The sequence below is a fragment of the Rhincodon typus genome, chromosome 42 (assembly GCF_021869965.1).
Source record: "Rhincodon typus isolate 14 chromosome 42, sRhiTyp1.1, whole genome shotgun sequence".
Lineage (NCBI taxonomy): Eukaryota > Metazoa > Chordata > Chondrichthyes > Orectolobiformes > Rhincodontidae > Rhincodon > Rhincodon typus.
Window position 1 is genome coordinate 8,996,277 of NC_063373.1, and position 26,266 is coordinate 9,022,542.

At 44.3% G+C, this 26,266-nt stretch overlaps 1 protein-coding gene and 1 long non-coding RNA gene across 6 annotated transcripts in view; one reads left to right on the forward strand and one right to left on the reverse strand.

The window, feature by feature from the left end:
• Window positions 1–1,252: 1,252 nt before the first annotated feature.
• Window positions 1,253–26,266, reverse strand: part of LOC125487529 (gastrula zinc finger protein XlCGF49.1-like) — a 32,860-nt gene continuing 7,846 nt past the window's right edge. The window contains exons 1-4 of one of the 5 annotated variants that reach the window (XM_048619203.1): window positions 16,071–16,144; window positions 15,572–15,694; window positions 11,440–12,069; window positions 1,253–4,577 (exon numbers count right to left, since the gene is read on the reverse strand). In XM_048619203.1, coding sequence (XP_048475160.1) covers window positions 4,565–4,577; window positions 11,440–11,960 — 534 coding nt within the window. In that variant the 5' untranslated portion in view covers window positions 11,961–12,069; window positions 15,572–15,694; window positions 16,071–16,144 and the 3' untranslated portion in view covers window positions 1,253–4,564. Of the gene's footprint in view, window positions 4,578–11,439; window positions 12,070–15,035; window positions 15,695–16,070; window positions 16,177–16,245; window positions 16,336–26,266 lie in introns of those variants that run through there. The other 4 variants (XM_048619207.1, XM_048619206.1, XM_048619202.1 and 1 more) reach the window with 4 other exon arrangements.
• LOC125487532 lies at window positions 16,295–21,302 on the forward strand. The gene is made up of 3 exons (XR_007265945.1): window positions 16,295–16,347; window positions 17,773–18,579; window positions 20,575–21,302. It is a non-coding gene; the product is annotated as an uncharacterized LOC125487532 (long non-coding RNA).

Below are 26,266 nucleotides of genomic sequence, written 5' to 3' on the forward strand. Positions count from 1 at the left end.
TTGTCCATCTGCAAAGACAGCAGCAAGTTCACCAGTGACGATATGCATTGGATTCTGTTGTTCCTGCTGCTATCGATCACTTCCAGGACTGAAGCCATCTTCAGTCCTTCGCCTTGTCCAAGAGCCTTTCCGATATGACAGAAATCCCAAGCCGACCTTCACCACCGCGCCCCCCCCCCCCTCCCAAATCAAATACAGCACCTTCCATTTTCCTGTGAGATGGAAGTCAAGTCAACTCAAACCCAAGCATCGCAGGTTCCCTGAGGCAGCTATTATTTCAATGGTCAAATGTCTCTATGAAATTTGGAATTGGTAACTCCATTGAGCACAACTCTGAAAATGCAGGGCAAACCAGCTCAGAACAAGTCTGTTGTCAATAAGTTTCTTCAGGAGAGCCAAAGTTTCCCTCGGAAAGCTGAGGTACTCCTGTGTAATGGTCTCAGGAAAGGGTTGGGAGATGATGGCGTTCAGGTACCCTTTAGGATTTTTAGTCGTGCAGACTAGTGTGTGTTGCTGCTTAGAACTTTCAAGTCCGTCAAAACTCTTTAAATATTTCAAGTCATGTTAAGCCCCACCAATAAGTCTCAGAAATGTTAACACACACCAACAAGTGCCAGTCAAGAGAGTGCCATCTGCAATGTTGAACTTCTTTTGTTTTCTCCTGTGTGCACAGGTATTTGTGGATACAGGATAAGGTAGCATGGTAGGTGAAGGGGTAATGCTGTTGAGTGGAAGTAGGCACCAGGTTGTCTGGGGACAATGGGGGTCAGGATAGGGAGACATGGATGGCGCATTGGGACTGTGTCGCAGTGGGGGCTAGAGGAAAGTTTGTTTTATTCATTGATTTTACTTTTTGGTCACAGTGCTGGAATCCAAGGCAGACTCTTGCCCCAGATCTCCTCGGGAACTGGCAATCTCCTCTGGTCTTCCTGGGTCACATACCTAAAATCCAATTGATTCCAAACCCTTCCAATCTGACAGTGGGGAAAGCGGATGGCAGAAATTAAAGAACAAATTTGTGGAGCCAGGCAGTTTCCCACCTCTGTGGAGCTGGCCTGGCGATAATGATCAGGGCCATGGGTGTTACTATCTGCTGATGTTAATGATCCCTGTTGCTAGGCTGGAGTTTAATATTCTGGATCTGTAGCTGTTTAACATCTCCAGTAGGAAAATGCCAATGAAACTACTTGTAATTCTTTTTCTCCCCCTGTTTGTTGGGTCTGACTTTGTAAAGATTGCAACAACACTGTTGTAAAATTAATCTAGAAGTCTGGTTTATTTAACATATTCTTAGATACTGGTGCTATTATTTGCAACATCGGCACAATCATAAACATGCAAGAAGAAACAAAAATCTACAAGAATTAAAAACATGATTCAAGTTGTAACAAATTTAGTTTCTAAATGTCTGTGCTTGAAGATTGTGTCCAAAAGTGTGAAGCTGGAGTTAGCAGTCTGGAATTCCTTTGTGGGAGTGATTAATTGGCTAGCCTGCAGTTCGGCAACCACAATCAATTTCTTCCCATTTAAAATTCTCTCGAAAGTCATCTAAGGAATATTGCTGAAATGCACATTCTAATTCACTGTTTTGGTGAAAGAATGCTGGTCACTTGCAGAAAGCTGAAATACAGATTTCCTCTGATTTCTGCAGGCGGAGGCTTCACCAACATCGCTTGGAGTTAGAGGTTTTGATATCAAATGTAAATGTTTAAAGCATTAAGTGACAGCTGTTTCAAAATTGTACAAGGCAGTTGATCTCAGTACTGTGTGAGTATTGTGAGAAAGACTTCTCTTTTGGTGGTGGGCGTTGGGGGGGGTGGGGGGTAGGGGTAGTAGTGGGAGGGGAACACTGAGGCAAAGGCTTGCACTGCAAATGAACAACTATGGTTCATCTCAGAGGTTTAATGCAGCCATTAAAATCTTCTTTCAGTAGAAGGCCAGCTTGCACATCTTTTTTATTGTTAGTTTCCATGGTGAAAATCCATCTTTGTGGCATTTATAACACTGTACTTTAACATTCCAGTCCCATAAGAAGGCACCTGAGGTGTAGATTTTCTAGCTAACTTTGACTTCTAACAATATTTATAGAGTCATAGAGTCAGAAGTAGACACTTCGATCCAACTCATTTGCGCCGACCAGACATCCCAATCTGACCTAGTCCCATTTGCCTGCATTTGGCATATATCCCTTTAAACCCTTCCTATTCATATACCCACCCAGATGCCTTTTAAATGTCGCAATTGTAACTACCTCCACCACTTCCTCTGGCTGCTTGTTCCATACACGCACCACCCTCTGCGAGAAAAAATTACCCATCAAGTTCTTTTTAAATCTTTCTCCTCTCACCTTAAACCTATGTCCTCTAGTTTTGGACTTCTCTATCCTCGGAAAAAGACTTTGTTTTTTCACCCTATCCATGCCCCTCATGATTTTATAAACCTTTGTAAGGTCACCCCTCTGTCTCCGACGCTCCAGGGAAAAAAAAGCCCCAGCCTATTCAGCCTCTCCCTATAGCTCAACCCTTCAGTCCCAGCAACATCCTTTAAATCTCTTCTGCACCCTCTCAAGCTTAACAACATCCTTTTTATAGAAGGATGACCAGAATTGCACACAGTATTCCAAAACTGGTCATAGATCACTGATCATAGAATCCCGACAGTGTGTAAACAGGCCCTTTGGTCCAACAAGTCCACATCAACACTCACAGCATCCCACCCAGACCCATCTTCCTATAACCCACCTAATCTATACATCCCTGAACACTATGGGCAATTTAGCATGGCCAATCCACCTAGCCTGCACATCTTTGGACTGTGGGAGGAAACTGGAGCACCCGGAAGAAACCCACAGAGACACAGGGAGAATGTGCAAACTCCACACAGACAGTTGCCTGACGGTGGATCAAACCCAGGTTCCTGGTGCTGTGAGGCAGCAGTGCTAATCACTGAGCCATCGTGGTCTCATCAATGTCCTGTACTACTGCAATATGACATCCCAATTCCTGTACTCAATGTTATGACCAATGAAGGCAAGTGTACCAAACGCCTTCCTCACCATCCTGTCTACCTGTGACTCCATTTTCAAGGAACTATGCATCTGCTCCCCTGTGTCTCTTTTGTTTGGCAACACTCCCCAGGGCTGTACTATTTATTGTGTAAGCTCTATCCTGGTCTGTCTTACCACAATGCAACACCTGACATCTATGTTAACTAAATCCCGTCTTCTGGAAAGTTTGGTCTAGCCCCGTGATCACAGCAGACATGGTGTTTCGAATAATCGCTACGCATCACAGTTTTTCAAATCAGTTCTGGCAGTATATATGCAGAAAAGCAACTGCACCAACACTGACCCCTGGAGAACTCTACTAAAAACATTCCTCCAATTGTAAAACATCATGAAACACTACTTTCTGCTTCCTGTCACTGTCTGTCTCCATGTTGCTGCCGTGTCTTTCATTTCATGATTTCTGACTTTGCTCACAAAGCCTGCAGTATGCCAATGACTGAAGTTTGTTTCGGAAGTCGATGCACAACTCATCAACACCCACTCCAATACACTGTTACCTCTTCAAAGCACTCCAGCAGGTTAGTGGAGCATGATTTTGCCTTAAGAAATTAATACTACTTTTCCTATTTTATTCATGTTGCTATTAATGACATCCCAGATTATTGTTTTTAAATGTTTCCTGAACCAACAAAATAAATCTGACTGTTTGTAGCGGCAAGCTTTATCTTTGCATCTTTTCCTAAAACCATAGTATAATGTTTTCAATTTTTCAGTCTTTTGGCACCACCCCAAATGTAACTAAGATTGAAACATTATGATCACATTCTGCACAATTTCAATTCTTACTTTTTTTGAGTCCTTAGCTGCATCTTAACCTGTCCTAGTGCCTTATTAAATTTAAGGGCAACCTATCTAATACATAATATCTAATACTTGTGAATAATAAACCCTACCAATTAAGAACGGCATATAATCACTGTAGGTACTTGTGAGGTCTCTGGTACCTCAGCAAGTAGAAAGACCAAGTGAATCCCTTTCCACACACAGAGCAGGTGAATGGCCGATCCCTAGTGCAGTCTCTCTGGTGTACAGTGAGGTTAGATTAGTGCTTGAACCCAGGCCCACAGTGAGAGTACTTGAGTGGCCTGTTCTCAGTGTGAAGACACTGGTGCATCCTCAGAGTGGATGAGGCAGTGAACACCTTCCCACATTCACAAGCAGATGAATGGCCTCTCTCCAGAGTGACCTTGCCATTGTCTCAGCCGGTGGGACAACTGAATGGATCCTTTCCCACAATCGGAGCAGGTGAATGGCATATCCTCAGGATGAACTCACTGGTGTCTCAGCAAATGGGATAACTGAGTAAATCTTTTGTCTGTCTTCATGTTCTGAGAAGCCAGATGGTTGTCTGAATCCTTGTTCGTACACAGAACACATGAACAGCGCTCCATCCTTCCATGTTCAAAACCCGATGGTGCTCAGGTGTCAATATGCTGGATGACTCTGTAAGATCCTGATGTGATGTCTGGCTTGGAGTTTTTTTGACTGGAAATCCTTTCATTCTGAATTCCTGTGAAATTGATTTAAAACACATGAAGAGGAATGAGAGAGAACCTACAGAAACGTGGAAGCAGGTTGTGAAATTGAGCTGAACGGATCTCAAAATGGGTGACACTTGGAGAAAGTGACCATGAAAGCTGCTGAATTGTTGTAAAAAAACCCAACTGGGGCACTGATGTTCGTCTGGGTCCGTCTGACATCCAGTACTGGATATGCAGAAATTTCTTCCAGCAAAATACTGTGAAGACTGAAGCCATTTTTTCCGGTCCCTGTTACAAACTCCAACACTGACTCCATTCCTGCCTCAGGTGACTGTCTAAGTCTGAACCAGACTGTTCACTACCATGGAGAAGTATTTCACCCATAGAGTGGGGACATGAATAGGAAGGGTTTAAAGGGATATGGGCCAAATGCTGGCAAACAGGACTAGATCAGTTTAGGATATCTGGTTGGCATGGACGAGATGGACCAAAGGGTCTGTTTCCATACTGTATGACTCAAGAGCTTCTAACCACATATCCCCATGACCAACACAGATCGCCTATTTCCCCCCTCAGTAGCATCACCCGATTCCATCCTAGTCGCAGCTCTTCCCTGTTGAAACTCTCATGCGTTCCCTTGTTACTTCTAGATTTGAAATATCCTAACATGCTCCTGGCTGTTCTCGCAAATTCAACCCCCAAGTAATCTTGAGGTAGTGCAAAACTCTCCTGGCCTCATGTAGCAAGACTTGTTCCCTTATCACTCTGTGCTACGGTGCCAAAACGATAAAACACTCATTTATATTTCAGATTGCCACGGTGGCTCAGTGGTTAGCACTGCTGCCTCACAGCACCAGGGACCCGGGTTTGATTCTACCCTCGGGTGACTGTCTGTGTGGAGTTTGCACATTCTCCCCGTGTCTGTGTGGGCTTGCTCCAGTTTCCTCCCACAGTCCAAAGATATGCAGGCTAGGTGGATTGGCCATGCTAAATTGCCCGTAGCATTCAGGGATTGTGTAGATTAGTTGGGTTATAGGGGGATGGGTCTGGGTGGGATGCTGTGAGGGTTGGTGTGTACCTGTTGGGCCGAAGGGCCTGTTTCCACACTGCAGGGATTCTATGATGCCTGCATGGGATTCCTCTTTGCCTTTGTGATCTACTCCAGCCTCAGAACCCTGCAAGATATCTGCATTTCTCTAATTCCATCATTGCAGGGGATTGCTGATTTTACCTTCTCCACCTTTGGCACTGACACCTTCATTCAGAAGATGTGGGCATCATTTATTGCCGATTCCTAATTGCCTCGTGGACAGTTAACAGTCACCCACGTTGCTGCGGTTCTAGAGTCACATGTAGTCCAGACCACGTAAAGATTGCAGATTTCCTTCCCTAAAGGATATTAGTGAACCAGATGGGTTTTCCCGACAATTGACAATGGATTCATGGACATCATTAGACTCTTAATTCCAGATTTTTATTGAATTCAATTTAAATTAAATTTCTCTGGTTTCAAATTGGCTCCACCTCTACCAATCAGCAAACTCCTCTCTCGCACTATAAATGTTGGTATTCTTGTCAACTGCCAGGGCAGGATTTGAACCCTGGTCCCCAGAACATTACCATGGTCTCTGGATTAACAGGCCAACGATAATACCGCCAGGCCATCACCTCTGCATTTAGAACATAGAACATAGAACATAGAACAGTACAGGCCCTTCGGCCCATGATGTTGTGCCGACCTATTATCCTACTAAGATCAAACTACCCTACATACCCTACATTTTACTATCCTCCATGTACCTATCCAAGAGTTGCTTAAAAGTCTCTAAAGTATCTGACTCCACTACCACTGCCGGCAGTGCATTCCACATGCCCACCACTCTCTGTGTGAAGAACCTACCTTTGACATCTCCCCTATACCTTCCTCCAATCACCTTAAAATTATGCCCCCTCGAAATAGTCACTTCCGCCCTGGGAAAAAGTCTCTGACTATCCACTCTATCTATGCCTCTCATCATCTTGTACACCTCTGTCAAGTCACCTCTCGTCCTTCTTCGCTCCAATGATAAAAAGCCCTCGCTCCCTCAACCTTTCCTCATAAGACCTGCCCTCCAGTCCAGGCAGCATCCTGGTAAATCTCCTCTGCACCACTCTAAAGCTTCCATATCTTTCCTATAATGAGGTGACCAGAAGTGAACACAATATTCCAAGCGTAGTCTAACCAGAGTTTTATAGAGCTGCAGCATAACGTCGCGGCTCTTAAACTCAATTCCCCTGCCAATGAAAGCCAACACACCATACGCCTTCTTTACAACCCTATCAACTTGGGTAGAACTTTGAGGGGTCTATGGACATGGACCCCAAGATCCCTCTGTTCCTCCACTCTGCCAAGAATTCTGCCATTAACCCTGAATTCTGCATTCAAATTCGACTTTCCAAAATGAATTCCAAAATTTCCTCCTTAAACCTCTCAAGTTCTTTGCCTCACTTTCCTCCTTTATAATACATGCTAAATTCTATCTCTGAACAACCAGTGTTCATCTCGCCGGATATCTCCTATACGACTAGTGTTAAAAGTTCCTTTGTAACACTGCTTTGAAATAACTTGGAACACTCAAATACAAAAAAGGTGCCATCCAAGTACAGAATTTATGGTGCAGACTATGATGTTCAACGTAAGCTCAGAAGGGGAAGAGAAATGGACTATAGCAAAGGATAAACAATACCTGACTGTGAAAGGTGTTGTGGGAAGATAAAGCTGGTAAGTCAGCAGCACATGATCAGTGCATGGACAGTAGTGGAAACCTCATTTAGATGCAATTGGCAGGAGTAAAAGTAAAATACTAAACAGAGGTAAAATGTACCGAGTATTTTGAGACAGAGGAAGTTAAACAATGGCAGAGATGTGATCAGTAAAGGCAGAGGTGAAACAGAGCAAATGATGAACATAGATTAAGTAGTACAGTAAAGGGGCTACCCCAGTCCCAGAGCCATGAGACATTGTAAAGGGAATACAGTGTAGTATTAAAAGCATACAATTTAAATGAATGGAAGAAAACATACACTTCTGAAACAATCTGAATGTTTCCCATAGGGCCATATAAAGAAGAAACAGGAGTAGGATGTTTAGCCTTATGAGCCTGCTCCTCCATTCAATAGGACCATGGCTGATCCAAAAATCCTCACGTCCACTTGCCTGCATTTTCCAGATAACCTTTGATTCCACTTCTGATCAAAATCTTTCCATCTCAGCCTTAAATATATACAAGGACTCTGCCCCTACAGCTCTCTGTGGCAAATTCCAAAGACACACAACCTGCTGAGAATAAATTCCTCCTCATCTCAGTCTTAAATTGACGCCCCTTTATTATGAGACTATGCCCCCTGGTCATAGACACTGCCATAACGGGAAACCATCCTCTCACCATTTCCCATGTCAAGCACCATGAGAATCCTACATGTTTCAATGAGATCACCACTCATTCTTCTAAATCGCAATGAGTAGAGTCCAAATTTGCTGACCTTTGTTTAATATGACTTCTTTGTTCTACATTCATAATAAATGTTTCGTTTGTGTTTCCCATCAGTAGTTCTTTTAAAGAATCCCTACAGTGTGGAAGCAGGCCATTTGGCCCACTGAGTCCACACCAACACTCTGAAGAACATCCCCGCTCTGACCCGAGCCCCCCCACCCTATCCCTATTCTCTTTTAACATTCTATAAAGAAGTTTACAAAATCCATCACTGTTGGCCCAGGATTGAAATTCATAACATTCCCTCTTTCTGCTCCCTGCTGCACATTGCCCCTCACCATGGTCAATCGTCTTCAATTTGAGGATTATGTCAACTCAAGGCCGTGTGTTTCTGCACGGGGTTTTCATGTGACTGAACAGAACCGCGGACCTTTGGACATATGTGGGATGATGTCCCATGGAGTAATGGGATCCATAGAGCAGGATTTGCCTTAGCAATAAGAAATTGGTTGTGAAAGGCTAATGCAGCTTTATGGCCAAGTTGTCTCCTTTCTGAACAATGAGCTGAAAGCTCCTCCCAGTCATTCCAAATATTGCCCCAAATAAAGATGGCAACTGTGACCCTACAGTCTAACTTTACTTGAAAGCCTGCAGTTCCCAACTGTCCCCCCATTTTGCACAATCTTCAAAGGATTATGAAGACACAACGATATTGATAATCACCTGAGCCTGACATAATAACACAGTACATACCTTCCCTCTGTGTGAAATGTTACATTGCAGAGATTTCCCAGGTCATGGTGATACAGGAAAAAACTCAAGGATTGAGAATTGATGAGGACGAGATATTGACTGGAATACTGGTATTTCAGTTTGACAAGGCATTGCAACCAGGTAAGATACTGATGGAAACTGCAGAGACACGGGCCATAATCTTATGTCTTCCCTGGTCTCAGAAACCTGGAGAATCGCAAACATCTTCTCCTTGTTTTAAAAAGGTTGTAATGACAAGCCCGGCAATTTCAGACTAGTCAGTTTAATATTAGTAGTGGAGAAGCTGCTAGAAACAACAATTAGGGCTAGAATCGGTACTCACATGCAAAAATGTGGGTCGATGAGCGAGCATATATTTATGAAGGGCAAGTCATGTGTCACTAACTTGCTCGAAGCTTTTTTGTCCCAGAAGGCAGCACAGTGGTTTGCACTGCTGCCTCACAGCGCCAGGGACATGGGTTCGATTGCAGCCTCGGGCAACTGTCTGTGTGCAGATTGCACATTCTCCCTGTATCTGCGTGGCTTTCTGCTGGGTGCTCCGGTTTCCCCCCACAGTCCAAAGATGTGCAGGCTAGGTGGATTGGCCATGCTAAATTGCCCATAGTGTTCGGGGATGTGTAGAGTAGGTGGGTTACAGGGAAAGGGTAGGAGGATGGGTTTGGGTGGGATGCTCTGAGGGTTGGTGTGGATTTTGTGGGCCAAAGGGCCTGTTTCCATACAATAGGGATTCTGTGAATGCATTCCATACAGTGCCACAGAGCAGACTGGAGAGAAATGTTGTAAGTCATGGAATAAAAGAAACAGTAACAATGTGGATACAAAGTTGGTTGAGAGATAGGGAACAGAGGTAATAGTCACTGGATATTTTTCAGGCTGGAGGAAGGTTTGTAATGGATTTCCCCAGGCTTCAGTATTGGCTCCCTTGGTTTTCTTGATCTGTATTAATGATCTAGGTTTTGGTGTGCAAGGGGCATTGGATGAGAATATTTAAAATTTTTAAAAATGCACAAGGTTACTGGAAAAACATAAGAGAATGGCAACTTTCCCTGCCAAAGCACTTCTGTTATTCTGTCATTGTTATTTTAAAAGGCTCAGATAAAGACCATAAAATGCCTACCCTGTAATTCAAAAACTTTCAGTTAAACATTCAACTAAATTCATTAAATTGTATGTACTAAGAAGAAAAAAATATGTATCAGGAACCATAGCAATGCAATTGGATAAAAGCCAGGGAATTGACAAATCATTACAGTTTTACTTATACATATCGTTGAAGGATTGAAAAGCGTTATCAATTCTATTGTTGCGTTAACAGAGACCTGGCTCAAGGATGGATGAGACTGGGTGTTAAATATTTCTGGCTACAAGTTATTTCGAAAAGAAAGGAAAGGAAGAGGGTGGAACGATTGGCTGAGGGGAGCACCAACTATGCTGGGAAAAGAGGACATCTCAAGGATTCAAGAACAGAATCAATTTGGCTCAAGCCAAGCAACAAAAAGGATACAATGACATTGCTAAGCAAAGTTTATAAAAGACAAATAGAGAAAAGAACGTAGAGGAACATATCTGCAGGGAAATTACACAGAGGTGCCAACAAAAAAGAATAGTTATAATGGGAGACTTCAGTTACACAAATATAGACTGAATACTGGTAATGTATGGGACAGCGAGGAACATGGTTTCCTGATTGCATGCAGGAGAGCTTCCTATAGGGGTGTGTGTCCATTCAACAAGAAAGGATGCACTGTCAGACCTACTTCTTGGAAATTAAGTGGGCCAAGTGGATGAAGTGTCAGTGGAGAGCATTTAGGAGATAGTGATCATTGTCTCATAAGGATAATGCAGGAAAAGGACAAGCATCAATCCAGAGTAAAAAAATTCAATTGAGGAGAGTGGTCTTCAATGGGGCAAGGATGGAGTTGGGCAGGATTGACTGGAATGAGAGGTTGGTGGGAAAAACTATATCTGAACAGTGGGCTCCCTTCAAAGAGAAGGTCTGGGGACAGGCGAGGTATATTACCTCAAATGGGGAAGGCAAGACTAGCAAGTTCAAGGCTCCTTGGATGACAAAGGAGATAGAAATTGAGATAATGAAGAAGAAGTGTACTTATGATAGGTGTCAACTAGAAAGTACACATTGAGAATCATGGCGAATTCAGAAGGTTTAGAATTTGGGGAATGGGGTGAAAAAGCAAACAAGAAATGAAGAGCTGACAGCCAATAAAGAGGGGTTTATAACACGCAGTGTATGACAACATGTAGGAGGGAAAGATGCAAGTAGCGGGTTCAGACAAGGCTGGATTTAGAGACAGTAAGGCCTCAGGGGCTGCTGGAAGAGAGGGAAGCAGCAGAGGCAGCTAAACAAGTTGTTTCAATCTTAGTGACAATAAAGCTCCATGAACTCCGTGCAATTGGTGAGGCTGGATGGGACAGGGGAGAGGGACAGATGTTCAAAAGGAACAAACTTATATTCGAGATATTACAAAAGAACAAAAACATTGCCTGTTGAACACAAAGCTGGTTGCTAATACTTAGCAAAAATAAAATCAAATCAACGAGAACTAGAGTTACGAATGTCAGACTCCAATGTAATAGTGCAGTGCTGGTTATGATTAGAAGCAAAATCCAAACAGTAAACATTTACTTGTGAACTCGCTTGTGTGTCAGCAGGTGAGACAACCGAGTGAATCTCTTCCCACACTCGGAACAGATGAATGGCCTCTCCCCCGTGTGAATTCGCTGGTGTATACTGAGGTTAGATGATCGCCTAAAACCAGTCCCACAGTGAGAACATCTGAATGGTCTCTCATCAGTGTGAACACGTTGATGGCTCAGCAGTTGCCCGGAACTTTTAAAGCACTTCCCACACTCTGGACATTTAAAAGGTCTCTCGTCAGTGTGAACCAGCTTGTGTGTCAGTACCGTAGTTAACCGAGTGAATCCCTTCCCACAATCAGGGCAGGTGAATGGTCTCTCCGAACTGTGAATGCGTCGATGAGTTTCCAGCTCAGATGGGGATCTGAATCCCTTCCCACATTCCCCACACTTCCATGGTTTCTCCTTGGTGTGACTACGCTTGTGTTGTGTCAGTCCAGATGAATCGCTGAAACGCTGAGGGCACGAGTATGGTTTCTCTCCACTGTGAATAGTGCTGTCTCCTTCCATGTTCAAAATCTGATGATATTCCGGTTACGATAAAGTGGGAAATGACATCAAATCCTGGTGTGATGGTTGGTGTCAGTTTCCCAACTGCAAATTCTCTCCTTCTAATACCCTGTAATTTTTAAAAAAAATAAAACAAAAGGAGTGAGAGCAAGACCTATCAAAAAAACACAAGGTTGGTTGTTAAAGTGATTTGAATGAATTTGCCAACTGCACAATCAAAAAGTCAACAAAAGCTACTGGTCTGTCAGAAAATCCAAGTGGTTCACTATTGTTGCCCAGGGAATGGAACCTGCCACCTGGTCTGGACCTGCACAGGACTCTGGCCTCTATGGGAGTGGAGAGAGAAAGAGAAAATGGGAAGAAGGAGAAGGAGGTGAAGTAAAGGGATTGAACAAATGCAGAACTCAACCGGAAGTTTGACAGAATCTCCCAAACCTTCAGCCTTCACCATCATGAATATCCAGGGTTGAAGGTTTATGTAAAACACTAACACCTCCAAAACCCCTTCCACATGACATGCTGTCCTGATTTGTTTGACATCCAGTAAAGGACGAGTAGAAATTTCCTCCAATTAAACATTGGGAAAACTTCCTAACCATTGACTCCGTCCTTCTCTCTGGTAACTGTGTGAAGCTGAACAAGACTGTTCACAATGCTAGTGAAATAGTTCACACTAAGCTGAGCTTCCAACATCACCAAGACTGCCTATTTTCACCTCGGTAACATGACTCGACTCCACCCAAGTCTCATCCATTCCTTGGTTACCTCTAGCCTCAACTGTCCTAATATACTTCTGACTGACCTCCCAAGTTCAACCTCCCCGTAATCGTGGGGTGTCATCCAAAGCACAGTTCTGGGTGCTCAGCCTTGCACTAATGTGCGAGCATCCTCGTCCTTAAGGACAGGGATATTTGTGGAGCCAGTGAGTTGTTTAATTGTTCCCCAACATTCATGACTGGATATGACAAGACTGCAGAGCCTAGATCTGATCCCTTGACTGTGGAATTATTTAGATTTGTCTATGACTTGCTCCTTATGCTGTTTGGCACACAAATAGTCCGCTTTTGTCATTTTACCATGTTAAAACCTCATTTTTAGGTGTACCTAAAGCTGCACCTGGCATGTCTTGATCCCCTGCCTTTACGGTAATGGTAGAGCAGAGAATATGTGAAAAAAACTGTGCAGTGGTCACTGTCCCCAATACTGCCATGGATAGATGCATCTGTGGCAGACAGATAGTGAGGATGAGCTAACCTTTGTTTGCCATTCTTGTTAGTTCACAGTACCAGTGCTGCCATCCAAAGAAGAAAGAACAAAGAAAATTACAGCACAGGAACAGGCCCTTCGGCCCTCCAAGCCTGCGCCGATCCAGATCCTCTATCTAAACCTGTCGCCTATTTTCCAAGGATCTGTATCCCTCTGCTCCCTGCCCATTCATGTATCTGTCTAGATACATCTTAAATGACGCTATTGTGCCCACCTCTACCACTTCTGCTGGCAACGCGTTCCAGGCATGCACCACCCTCTGCGTAAAGAACTTTCCACACATATCTCCCTTAAACTTTTCCCCTCTCACCCTGAAATTGTGACCCCTAGTAATTGAATCCCCCACTCTGGGAAAAAGCTTCTTGCTATCCACCCTGTCTATACCTCTCATGATTTTGTAGACCTCAATCAGGTCCCCCCTCAACCTCTGTCTTTCTAATGTAAATAATCCTAATCTACTCAACCTCTCTTCATAGCTAGCACCCTCCATACCAGGCAACATCCTGGTGAACCTCCTCTGCACCCTCTCCAAAGCATCCACATCCTTTTGGGAATGTGGCGACCAGAACTGTACGCAGTATTCCAAATGTGGTTGAACCAAAGTCCTATACAACTGTAACATGACCTGCCAACCCTGTCCGATGAATGAAAGCATGCCGCATGCCTTCTTGACCAGTCTATTGACCTGCTTTGCCACCTTCAGGGTACAATGGACCTGAACACCCAGATCTCTCTGTGCATCAATATTCCCCAGGACTTTTCCATTTTCCCACACGCACAAAATATTCTATGTTCTTGCCACCCACAGTGCTTCCTTCAAATTGAGAGAGACAGAGAGAGAGAAAAATCAGCATGAGTTCCTTCTCCATGTTTGACCTCAAACTACCATGAGACTTCATGGTGTCTGGACCTTCCTCCCCCCTTTATACCACTATGTCGCTGCATCTGCTTGTCTGATGGGACATACTCAAGGATAGTTGTGGTGCTGTCTGGGGCATTGTGTGTGAGGTATGATTCTGTGAGTACGCGTCAGCCTGTTGTTTGGCTAGTCTGTGAGATAGTTGGTCCCAGTTTTGGCATTAAACCAGATGTTGGCAAGGAGAAATTTGTAAGTTCATCGAATCTCCACAGTATGGAAGCTGGCCATTCGCCCAAACATTCTACTCCGAAACTCCAAACAGCATCCCATCCAGACTCGCCCCTCTACCCTATCCCTGTAACCCTGCATTTCCCATGGCTAATCCGCCTAGTCTGCACATCTTTGGACTGTGGAAGGAAACTGGACCACCCGGAGGAAACCTGCGCAGACACGGGGAGAATGTCTAAGTGGAGTCTGCACAGTCGCCCAAGGGTGGAATCGAATCCAGGACCCTGGCACTGTCAGGCAGCAGTGCTAACAACTGAGCCATCATGCTGCCCTAAGACAGGACTGTGTTTGCTGTCATAGATTCCATACCTTATGCAACGCAGGCCATCCATACAATTTAATTGCGTTGAGACTTTTTAATGGCTTGCTGCGCCATTTCAGAGGGTAGTTAAGAGTCAAGCAAATCGTATGAATCTGGAGTCACATTTAAGTCAGACAAAGAACGCCAGTTTTCCTTCCCTGAAGGACATTAGTGAACCAAATGTACTATATAATCGACAAGTACATCAACAGTAATCAGTTAACTCTCAGCTGAAGTACATTCTGTTCTCATGACATCCTCAGTATTTCCTCCAAGTGATTAATATGGAGAAATACGCATCATCAGTGGACAAGGTGCGTTATTGTATGATCAACAGGAAATTTGCTTGCCTGTTTCTTACCTGATGCCATGAAACTTCATGGGATCTACAGTCAATGCTGTGAGCCAGACCAGCTAAGGGTCTGACGAAGGGTCTAGGCCCGAAACGTCAGCCTTTCTGCTCCTATGATGCTGCTTGGCCTGCTGTGTTCATCCAGCTCTGCACCTTGTTGTCTCAGCTAAGGATGGTTTCATTCTCCTCTTGGACCACATTTTTTAAAAAAAACTGATCATTGTTCACAGTCTTTTTCTAAACTCAAATTCCACTCTTGAACCTGGGTCTCCAGAACATTACGGGTATCTCTGGATTGCTGGTCCAGTGATAATGTCACTACGGCATCTGTCTTGGCTCAACTGTTTCTGAAAGTCTCTTCCATTCCTCTCTTAACCATGGACAGGACAATACTGACACCTTATTCACCTCTCACATTCTACTTCTATGTACATGTGATCATCTGATGTGTGTGTTCTCGTTCACATCCTGTCCGTTTCACTGTCACCGTTCTGCCGATGGATCTACGAAACCTCTTGGCTCAGCAACAGAAAATACAGACAAACCTTAATCTTTCCAGACGCAGCAGCCGCCGATATTTAGATTTTCATGAATCGAGTGACTGCTAGATCTTGATCTAATGTTTGCTTTTGAAGATCCCGTCTGCAAATCCTTTTGCATTTGATATCCTGTAAAATAGTTTGCAAAAAAAAAAGAAAATCCATCATTGTCATTCCAGGATAGAAACCCAGAAGAAACGTACATTTCTCGTTGATTTGAGTTTGCTGTGTGTCTGTAAATTCTCCAAGCCAATTGAAGACTGCGCATGCGCTTTGATGACACCGTGCCCCTTACAAACATGGCGGTAACGTAAGCATCCCCCGGAAGATTGCCCCCAATAAAGATGGCAGTGACAACGCGAGCCTCTCAAATTCTGAGACCAGCAGCCATTTTCCCGTTTGCGGCAAACCCGGGACCTAGAGTCCCGTTGCGTATCTGGTGGCCTAAACAGGGTGCTTATAAAACCTTCCAGTCTATACTGGCTCCTGTTAACTCCTCCTTTACCTTCCCTTTCACCAACCGCGCTCCCCAAACCGTGAACACGACCGCACTGCACATACACTGCAGCTCCAATCGCGTCGATCATTGCGCGTTTCCCCCGCCCCTCATTCACTCCGATTGGTTGGAGGACTCATCGCGCCCGAAACCCCGCCACACCAGGTCCTCCAGCCTCGCCCACCCCTTTCCTATTGGTCTAAAGCCGCTATCAAATCACACGAGATAACAAGGTGTAGAGCTGGATGAACACAGCAGGCCAAGTAGCATCACAGGAGCCGGAAAGGTGACGTTACACGGCCTCCTTTGTGACGTTATAATGCCCCAGGCTAAGTTGCCGCTTGTCCCCGGCGTTTCGTGTTTGTCCCTTGGAGCAGGTGCTAGGGTCCTGATGTCTCTTTGTTGCGGCTGCCTTGACGTGTGGAGGTTGGACTGGGGGTAGACAGGGTCAGAAATCACACAACACTAGGTTACAGTCCAACAGGTTCATTTGAAATAACAAGTTTCGGAACCTCCGTCCTTCTTCAGATGTTAGTGGGAAAGGTCGCATCAGACACAGAATTTATAATTTTTATAGCTGCACCATAGAAAGTATACACGTGGCTGCATCACAGCTTGATAAGGAACTGCTCTGCCTGACTGCAAAAAGTTATTTAGAATTGTAAACACAGCCCAGACCGTCACGCAAACCAGCCTTCCATCAATTGACTCTGACTATATTTCCCACTGCCCCGCGAAAAGAGCCAACATAATCAAAGACCCCTCCCACCCCGATTATATTCTCTGCTACCTTCTTCCGTCGGGCCTAAGACACAAAAATTTGAAAACGTACCAAGAACAACTTCTTCCCCATTGTTATGGATCTGTCATTTTTTGGGGCAGCACGGTGGCTCAGTTATTAGCACTGTTGCCTCACAGCGCCAGGGGCCTGGGTTCGATTCCATTCTCAGTCGCCTGTCTGTGTGGAGTTTGCATGTTCTCCCTGTGTTTGTGTGGGTTTCCTCCAGGTGCTCCGGTTTCCTCCCACAGTCCAAAGATATGCAGGCTAGGTGGATTGGCTATGTAAAATTGCCTATAGCGTTGAGGGATGTGTAGATTAGGTGGGTTATCAGGGGAATGGGTCTGGGTGGGATGCTCTGGTGGTTGGTGTGGACTTGTTGGGCTGAAGGGCCTGTTTCTTCACTGTAGGGATTCTAAGATTAACATTGATTTTTCTCTGCACCTTCTCTGTAGCTGTAACACTATATTCTGCATTCTGTTTTGTCACCCTGATGTACTTATGTAAGGTATGATTTGCCTGGGTAAATGCAAAACAATACTTTTCACTGTATCTTCGTACATGTGACAAAATAAGTCAAATCAAATCAGTCCCATCTGCCATGAACAGACCATGAACAAGAAGGGGTAAAGGAAAAGCATTTCTTCCACTGTGCACAGAATTCCAATGATGCACTAATTTCCAGCATTACACGCTGTACCTCACTCTGGATGTGCTTTCTCCCAACTGCTCATGCAAAACATACTGATTGTCTTATTTTTTGTAGCAGAGAAACCCTATGAGTTCCACGTACTTATTGGAGTCGAGAATGGAGGATGCTGGGGAGATGGAGAGCCCTTCAGAAGAAAAAGTTCTGCCTTAGAGACAAGATAAAGACTTGATACGCAATCGTTTTAACAGAAAGCTGATTTGTATTATTTTTCTTCTAAGTAGGTAACTGGACATATGGCATCATCAGAAACAAGCCCAGAAAACCAAGCGGAGGCTTGGGGACCGCTTTGCAGAACACCTACGCTCGGTTCGCACTAAACAACTGCACCTCCCAGTCGTGAACCATTTCAACTCCCCCTCCCGTTCCTCAGATGACATGTCCATCCTGGGCCTCGTGCAGTGCCACCATGATGCTACCCGAAGGTTGCAGGAACAGCAACTCATATTCCGCTTGGGAACCCTGCAGCCCAATGGTATCAATGTGGACTTCACAAGTTTCAAAATCTCCCCTCTCCCTACTGCATCCCAAAACCAGCCCAGCTCGTCCCTGCCTCCCTAACCTGTCCTTCCTCCCACCTATCCCCTCCTCCCACCTCAAGCCCCACCCCCATCTCCTACCGACTAACCTCATCCCGCCCCCTTGACCTGTCCGTCCTCCCTGGACTGACCTATCTTCTCCCTAACTCCCCACCTACACTCATCTTTACTGGCTTCATGCCCACCTCTTTGACCTGTCTGTCTCCTCTCCACCTATCTTCTCCTCTATCCATCTTCTATCCACCTCCCCCTCTCTCCCTATTTATTTCAGAACCCCCTTCCCCTCCCCCATTTCTGAAGAACGGTGTAGGCCTGAAATGTCAGCCTTCCTGCTCCTCTGATGCTGCTTGGCCTGCTGTGTTCATCCAGCTCTACACATAGTTTGGATATAGATAATGAGCATCAAAAAACAACTCCTACAGTAACTTGGAAATTCATTGGTGTTTCACCAGTCTTGACGAACTAGATAATCCCTTTCCACATAGTGTGCAGGTAGGAGTTGGGATATTTTGTTGCGGTTGTACGAGACATTGGTTAGGCCACTTTTGGAATACTGTATTCAATCTGGTCTCCCTGCTATAGGAAAGATGTTGTTAAACTTGAAAGGATTTAGAAAAGATTTACAAAAATGGTGCCGGGGTTGGAGGGCTTGAACTATGGGGAGAGGCCGACTAGGCTGGGGCTACATTCCTTGGAGCGTCGGCGGCTGACGGGTGACCTTATTGAGGTTTATATAACCATGAGGGGCACGAATAAATAAGGTGAATAGCCAAGGTCTTTTTCCCGGGGTAGTTGGGTCAAAAATTAGAGGGCATAGGTTTAAGGTAAGAGGGAAAAGATTGAAAAGGGAACCAAGGGGCAACTTTTTCATGCAGAGGGTGGTGTGTATATGGAATGAGCTGCCAGAGGAAATGGAGCTTGTACAATTGCAACATTTAAATAGGAATCCAGATGGTCACATGAATAGAAAGGCTTTAAGAGGCATATGGGCCAAATGCTGGAAAATGGGACTAGATTAATTTAGGATATCTGGTCGGCATGGACGAGTTGGACCGAAGGGTCTGTTTCTGTGCTGTACAAACGTATGACTCTATTTATTCACTGGAATTTAGAAGAATGAGAGGGTTTTCAGAGAAAATGAGTAAAAGATAAGTTCCAAGGAGGATGTAGTTTACGGAGAGAAATTTATAGGTTAAGTAAGTAGGCAAAAAGTTGTCAAATGGGGTACAAGGTGGGAAAATATGAAATTCATTTTGGAATGGACAACAAAAAAAAAGTATTATTTAAATGAAGAAAACCCATCGAAAGTTTGCACACAGATACAGCAGATAATCAAGAAAGTTAATGGAATATTGTCCCTTGTTTCAATGGAAGTTACATAGAAGAGAAGCCAAATCTTACTGCAACTGAACCGTGTGTGATACAGAGTACTATGAACAATTTTTGGCCCTTTGGGCGGATATCATTTCACAGGAGGTAGTTCAGAGAAAGTTCACTGGAATGATTACTAGTATGGGGGTTTTGTCTTATGAACAAAGGCTAAACAGGTTGGGACTCTACACAAGGGTTATCGGGAAAGGGTAAGAAAATTGAGGTGAGAAATGTTGAATCAGCCACAATCCGACTGGATGGCGGAACACATTCGCGGGGCCAAATGGCCTACTCCTATTAAAGGTTTAATATCTTTGGAAAAGTCTTACAGGACCAGGTAAGGTAAATGCAGAAAGAATACTCCTGGTGACCAGGATGGACTTGGTAGCTGGGGAATGGAATTTGTAACAGTGACAGAAGGCAATGACAGGGATGGTGGTGTTGTCAGTGCACACGCGAAAACTATTGTGGTACTTTTGGATGATGCCAGCTAGTGACAGCATGTGGATGAGAAGGAGGAAGTCAAATGATACATCATCAGAGGACAAGATGGTAAAAGAACAAGGACTTTGGAGAGGAAAGGGAGGGTGGAGATGAAGTGGGATTTTTCAGTGACATTGGGGTTAAAGGTGGTTTTCCCTCAGGATTTTTGATATTGGTATATTGGTACATTTAAAGAGAAAGAAGAACAAGCAGAGAGAGCGAAGCCATTAATGGTATAGGTTGATTTTGGGGAGTTGGATAGTTCAGAGTCAAGTGAGAATAGGTCTACATAATCTCTGATAGGACATGATGAGAGACAGGAGACAAAAAATGAAGAAGTATTTGAGTTCAATGCTGAGACAAGGAGCAACATGAGGTGTGGTTTGGACCAGTAAAAGTGAGGAGAAGTAGCAGAGGCAGCTGATCAGATTGTCTGAATATTACTGACAAACAAGCCCCATGACAATTTTACAGTTGCTGTTGACGGAAGGATGGAGGATAGAGGGGACAGGGAGAGCTCTCCAAAAGGAACCACCCTGTCTCAAAAATATTAAAAAAGATTCCACACATTGTGCACTTAACTCAAAGCTGATTTATTGACTTTTGTCTAAAATATTAAAAATTTATTACCAGCAGCAGAAACAGACTCCAATGAAAAAGGTTCAATTCCAAATATGACTAACAGCAAACTACAGTCATTGTAGTTACTTCTGAGCTTGCTGGTGTCTCAGCAGGTGGGCCGACTGACTGATTCCCTTCCCACACATGGAGCAGGTGAACAGTCTCTCTTCAGAGCGAACTCGCTGGTGAAAAACGAATTGAGATGATTGCCTTGAGGCTAGACCCACTGCAAGAATGCCAAAATGGTCTTTCGTCAGAGTAAGCAAGCCGCTGGGCCATCAGTCCTTGGTAACTTTTATAGGATTTTCCACAATCTGAACATTTAAAATATCTCTCAGAGTAAAGCAGCTGGTGTCTCAGCAGGCGGTATGAGTGAGTGAATGCCTTCCCACACTTGTGAATTAAAAGTATGAGATTCAGTGAGGACTGATCCGAGTCGGGCTGAAAGTCATGAAAACTATTGCTGCCAGATTTCTGACAACAGGGTAACCGGTTTTATTGTCTCCAGTACGAATCCAGATTCGACCAGATCAAAAACAAATGTACCCCAGTAGATTTCGATCTGATCTCATACTGGGCCATGCGGGTTTTCTCTTCTGGAGCTATTTGTTCCTTCTTTCGTTCCCTCTCTAATTAAGTTAAACTGAGTCAGAGTCATACAGCATGGTAACAGACCCTTTGGTCCTACTAGTCCATGCCAACCATGTTCCCAAACTAAGCTAGGTCCGCCTACAGGTGCTTGGCCCATATCCGTGCAAACCTTTCCTATTCATGTCGCTGTCCAAGTGTCTTTTAAATGTTGTAACTGTACCTGCATCCACCACTTTCTCTGGCAGTTTATACCACAAATCACTCTGTAAAAAAGGTTGTCCCCATGTGCTTTTTCTTCTCACCTTAAATATAGGCCCCCTAGTTTTAAACAAGACCCTTGTCCTATACCCCTTAACTGATAAGGTCTCAAATAAGGTCACCCCTCAATCTCCTTTGCTCCATTCAAAAAAGTCTACGCCTTTCCAGTCTATTTTTATATCTCAAACCTTACATTCCCGGCTACATCCTGGCAAATCTTTTCCAACCCTCTCCAGTTTACTAATATCCTTCCTTTAAACAGGGCAACCAGAACTGCACACAGTATGCCAGAAGAGGGCTCATCAACATCCTGCACAACCTCAACACGACGTCCCAACTCCTACAGTCAAAGGTCTGAGCAACGAAGGCAAGCGTGCTAAACACCTTCTTAATCATCCCGTCTACCTGTGATGCAAATTTCGAAGAATTATGTACCTGAACACCTCGGTCTCTCTGTTCTTCAACATTACCCAGGGCCCTACCATTAATTGTACAAGTCATAGAGTCACAGAGCTGTACAGCATGGAAACAGACCCCTTGATCCAACTCATCCGTGCCAACCAAATATCCAAAACAAATCTAGTCCCATCTGCCAGCATTTTGACCACATCCCTCTTAACCTTTCCATTCGTATACACATCCAAATGCCTTTTAAATGTTGTAATTGTACTAGCCTCTACCATTTCCTCTGGCAGCTTATTCCACACACGCACTACATTGTGAAAAAGTTGCCCCTTAGGTCCCTTTTAAACCTTTCCCCTCTCACCTTAAAACTATGCCATCCAGTTTTTGATTCCCCCACACCAGGCACAAGACCTCGTCTATTTACCCTATCCATGCCCCTCATGATTTTGTAAACCTCTATAAAGGTCACCCCTCAGCCTCTTAAGCTCCAGGGAAAATATCCCCAGCCTATTCAGCCTCTCCTGATAGCTCCAACCCTAGCAACATCCTTGTAAATCTTTGCTGAACCCTTTCAAGTTTCACAACTTCCTTCCTATAGCAGGGAGACCAGAATTGCACACACTATTCCAAAAGTGGCCTGACCAATGTCCTGTACAGCTGCAACATGACCTCCCAACTCCTCTACTCAATGCACTGACCAATAAAGGCAAGCATACCAAATGCCTTCTTCACTATCCTGTCTATCTGGGATTCCACTTTGAAGGAACTATGAACCTGCACCCCAAGGTCTTTGTTCAGCAAAACTCCCCAGGACTTTACCATTAAGTGTATAAGTCCTGCCCTGATTTGCTTGTCCAAAATGCAGCAATTCACATTTATCTAATTTAAACTCCACTGCCACTCATTGGCCCATCTAATCAAGATCTCTTTGTAATTTTAAAAAAACCTTCTTCACTGCCCACTATACCACCAATTTTGGAGTCATCTGCAAACTTATGAACCGTGCCTCCTGTATTCTCATCCAAATCATTTATATAAATGATAAACAAAAGTGGACCCAGTACCGATCCCTGTGGTACATCACTGGTCACAGGCTTCCAGTCTGAAAAACAACCCTCCATTACTACCTTCTGTCTCATACCATACTGCCAATTTTGTACCCAACTGGCAAGCTCACCCTGAATTCCACGTGATCTTTACTAATTAGTTGTCTCTTGTCGTATTTGGATTCTGGTTCTCTCCTTGACCAATAACAAGGATCTCTCAGGTAACTGTTTCCCCAATAGGAGATCAAAGGCCTCTGATTTGAGGTGATTCATAGAAGATTAGAGGTGACATGAAGAACAACCTTTTCACCCAGAGGACTGGGCATGTGTGGAATTCACTACCTGGTTTGATATTGGTGACAGAAACCCTCTGTACATTCAAAAGTTACCTGGCTCTGCACCTGGACGGAGCACTGTAAACTGCAAGGCAATCGAGCAGATGCTATAATGTGGAATTAGTTTTTTGATCAGCGCAGACGAGATGGAGCTCGTGGCTTCTTTCTGTGCCATAACATTTCTATGGTTGCCTTAAAAACAAATTCAATGACTCTGTCTTCTCCACATTCTGGACAACAGAGTTCTCAATACTTGTGACTTTGAGAGGAGAAATCACTTCATCCTTCTATTAAATGGAAGGCCACTTACAATTAAATTGCATTCCTAGTTTTAGTCTCTTCCATGAGGGTCAATATCCTTTCAGCATCCACCCTGAAAAGAGAGGGAACACGAGGCGGTACAGCTGACTTCATTAGTGCCACAGCCACACAGTCTGGTATTCAACATCTCCACCAAAAGGCTCTGACAGAATAGACATGTAGATGATATTTCTACTTACGGGTGTACAAAGCTAATCAGCAATAAAACTGATGTGCAATTCAGAAGAAACTGCTTTAACCAAATTTAAACGGAAAACGTTGCAATTAAGCAGCATGCTTGGTGGCATTTATGGATTTAGAAACAGACTGATTACTTGTCTGTGCAGTGACAGTGAAGTTCTGCAATATACGTAGTGTTTGTTTACACATGGACTCTGGCAGATGTGCTGAGTATTCCAGAATTTTTGATTTTTATTTCTGATTTACGGCATATAATTTTGTGTAAATGGAGAATGCTGAGAATGGGTAACCCTTTGATAGAACGGTTTAACATCGGAAACTGAAGCGCAAACTCATGAGGACAGTTCACCACCTGTCAACCCCATTTATGCCTCTCATAATTTTATAAACTTCTGAGGTCTCCCCTCAGCCTCTGCCACTCCAGAGAATACAACCCTAGTTTGTCCAGCCTCTCCTTATAGTTCATAGTCTCTAATCCAGGCAGCATCGTGGTAAACCTCTTCTGCACCCTCTCCAAAGCCTCCATATCCTTCCTGTAACTAGGCAAACAGAATTGAATGCAATATTCTAAGTGTGGCCTAACCAAAGTTTTATAAGGCTGCAATATCACTTCCTGACTCTTGTACTCAATACCCAAACGAATAAAGGCAAGCATGCCATATGCCTTCTTTACCACCCTATCTACACGTATGGCTACTTTCAGGATGTTACGGACTAGGACCTCAAGATCCCTCTGTAAATCAATGCTGTTGACTGTCCTGCCATTATCGGTTTATTTTCCCTTAACATTTGATACCCCAAACTGTAACACCTCACACTTGCCCAGATTAAACTCCACCTGCCATTTCTCCATCCACATCTGCAACTGTTTCTATATCCCACCGTATTCTGTGACAACCTTCTACACTATCTACAACTCCACTGATCTTTATATCATCTGCAAATTTACTAATGCACCCATCTACATTTCCATCCGAGATAGTAGGAACTGCAGATGCTGGAGAATCCGAGACAACAAGGTGCAGGGCTGGATGAACACAGCAGGCCAAGCAGCATCATAGGAGCAGAGAGGCTGACGTTTCGGGCCTAGACCCTTCATCAGAAAAGGGGGAGGGGAAGGGGGTTTTGAAATAAATAGGGAGAGAGTGGGAGGCGGATAGAAGAGGGATAGAGGAGATAGATAGAGTTCCTACTATCTCTGATTCGATTTTAACCCCACTGCGAAGCCTCTTCTAAGGATGCCTAACCTGAAGAAGTTACCCTCCTCCCTCCGGACAAACCTCAAGGGATCTCTCTCCCACTGCAACTCTCTCGTAATCTCTCCTCTATCCGCCTCCCACTCTCTCCCTATTTATTTCAAAACCCCCTTCCCCTCCCCCTTTTCTGATGAAGGGTCTAGGCCCGAAACGTCAGCCTCTCTGCTCCTATGATGCTGCTTGGCCTGCTGTGTTCATCCAGCCCTGCACCTTGTTGTCTCGGATTCTCCAGCATCTGCAGTTCCTACTATCTTAGAATCCAGCCTTATTGGGATAGTCTCTGTGGAGTTTGCACAATCTCCCCGCGTCTGCATAGGTTTACACGAATGTTCCCGTTTCCTCCTACAGTCGAAAGGTGTGCACGTTGGGTGGATTAGCCATACTAAAAATTGCCTAATAGTGTCCAGGGATGTGCAAGTTAAGTGGGGGCTAGCCATGGTAAACATAGGTGCGTTTGGGTGCAGTGCTCTTCAGAGGGTCAGTGCAAACTCGATGGGATGAACAGTCTTTCTGCTCTGTACTGATTCTGTGATTCTACGAAAGTTCATCCACCTGCTGACAGTCCAGTGGGTTCACATTTTAGGTCGTGGTTCTTGAGCTGGTTTCCCAACCTCTGAGCCCCAGAGTTCAAGTCTCTCATGCTCCAGAAGTATGTAATAAAAAAATCTGGGAACAGGTTGAATAGAAAATATCAAACAAGTTTGTTCAGATGTTCTTTACACCCAGGGGAGAACTTTGGTTAGAAGGCTGGTGTATCTTGTATCCTGTGTCAACTAATTCATTCGTTTTAATCTTGGCTCTATAATTATAAACAGAATTCAGAACGAAAAAAATACCCTAAAAATTTTCTGTCCAATCTGAGCTCAATTCCATGGTTGAATATTTATCCAGCATCTTCAGAAGGGAGAGAATGTGCCCTGAACATTCCCCACGCATTGTAGTGGAGCGACACAAGCACGCTCTGTGCCCCAGACTGAGAATGGAGCCACCTGGAGTGGGAAAGGAAATGGGGACTTCAGCACAATAATAGAGTAGGTCATTAGGGAAGGAATATAATCAGTGCGTTGGGCCAGAAAGCTTAAATATACAGGGAAGTCCACAGACGCCTGTTAGGGAACAAATAGTTTCACCTTGCAGCAAAAAAAGTCAGAATTACTGGATTTCCCACTCTGCTCGGGCCCAGGTTACAACTGCCATCTTTAAGGAGGCAATATTCCACTCAACACATGCGCTAACCACCATGCTTACATGGGACAAATTACAAAGGAGCCCATGTACACCCTTCCTTCAGTGAGGCCAGGTAGGGAGGATT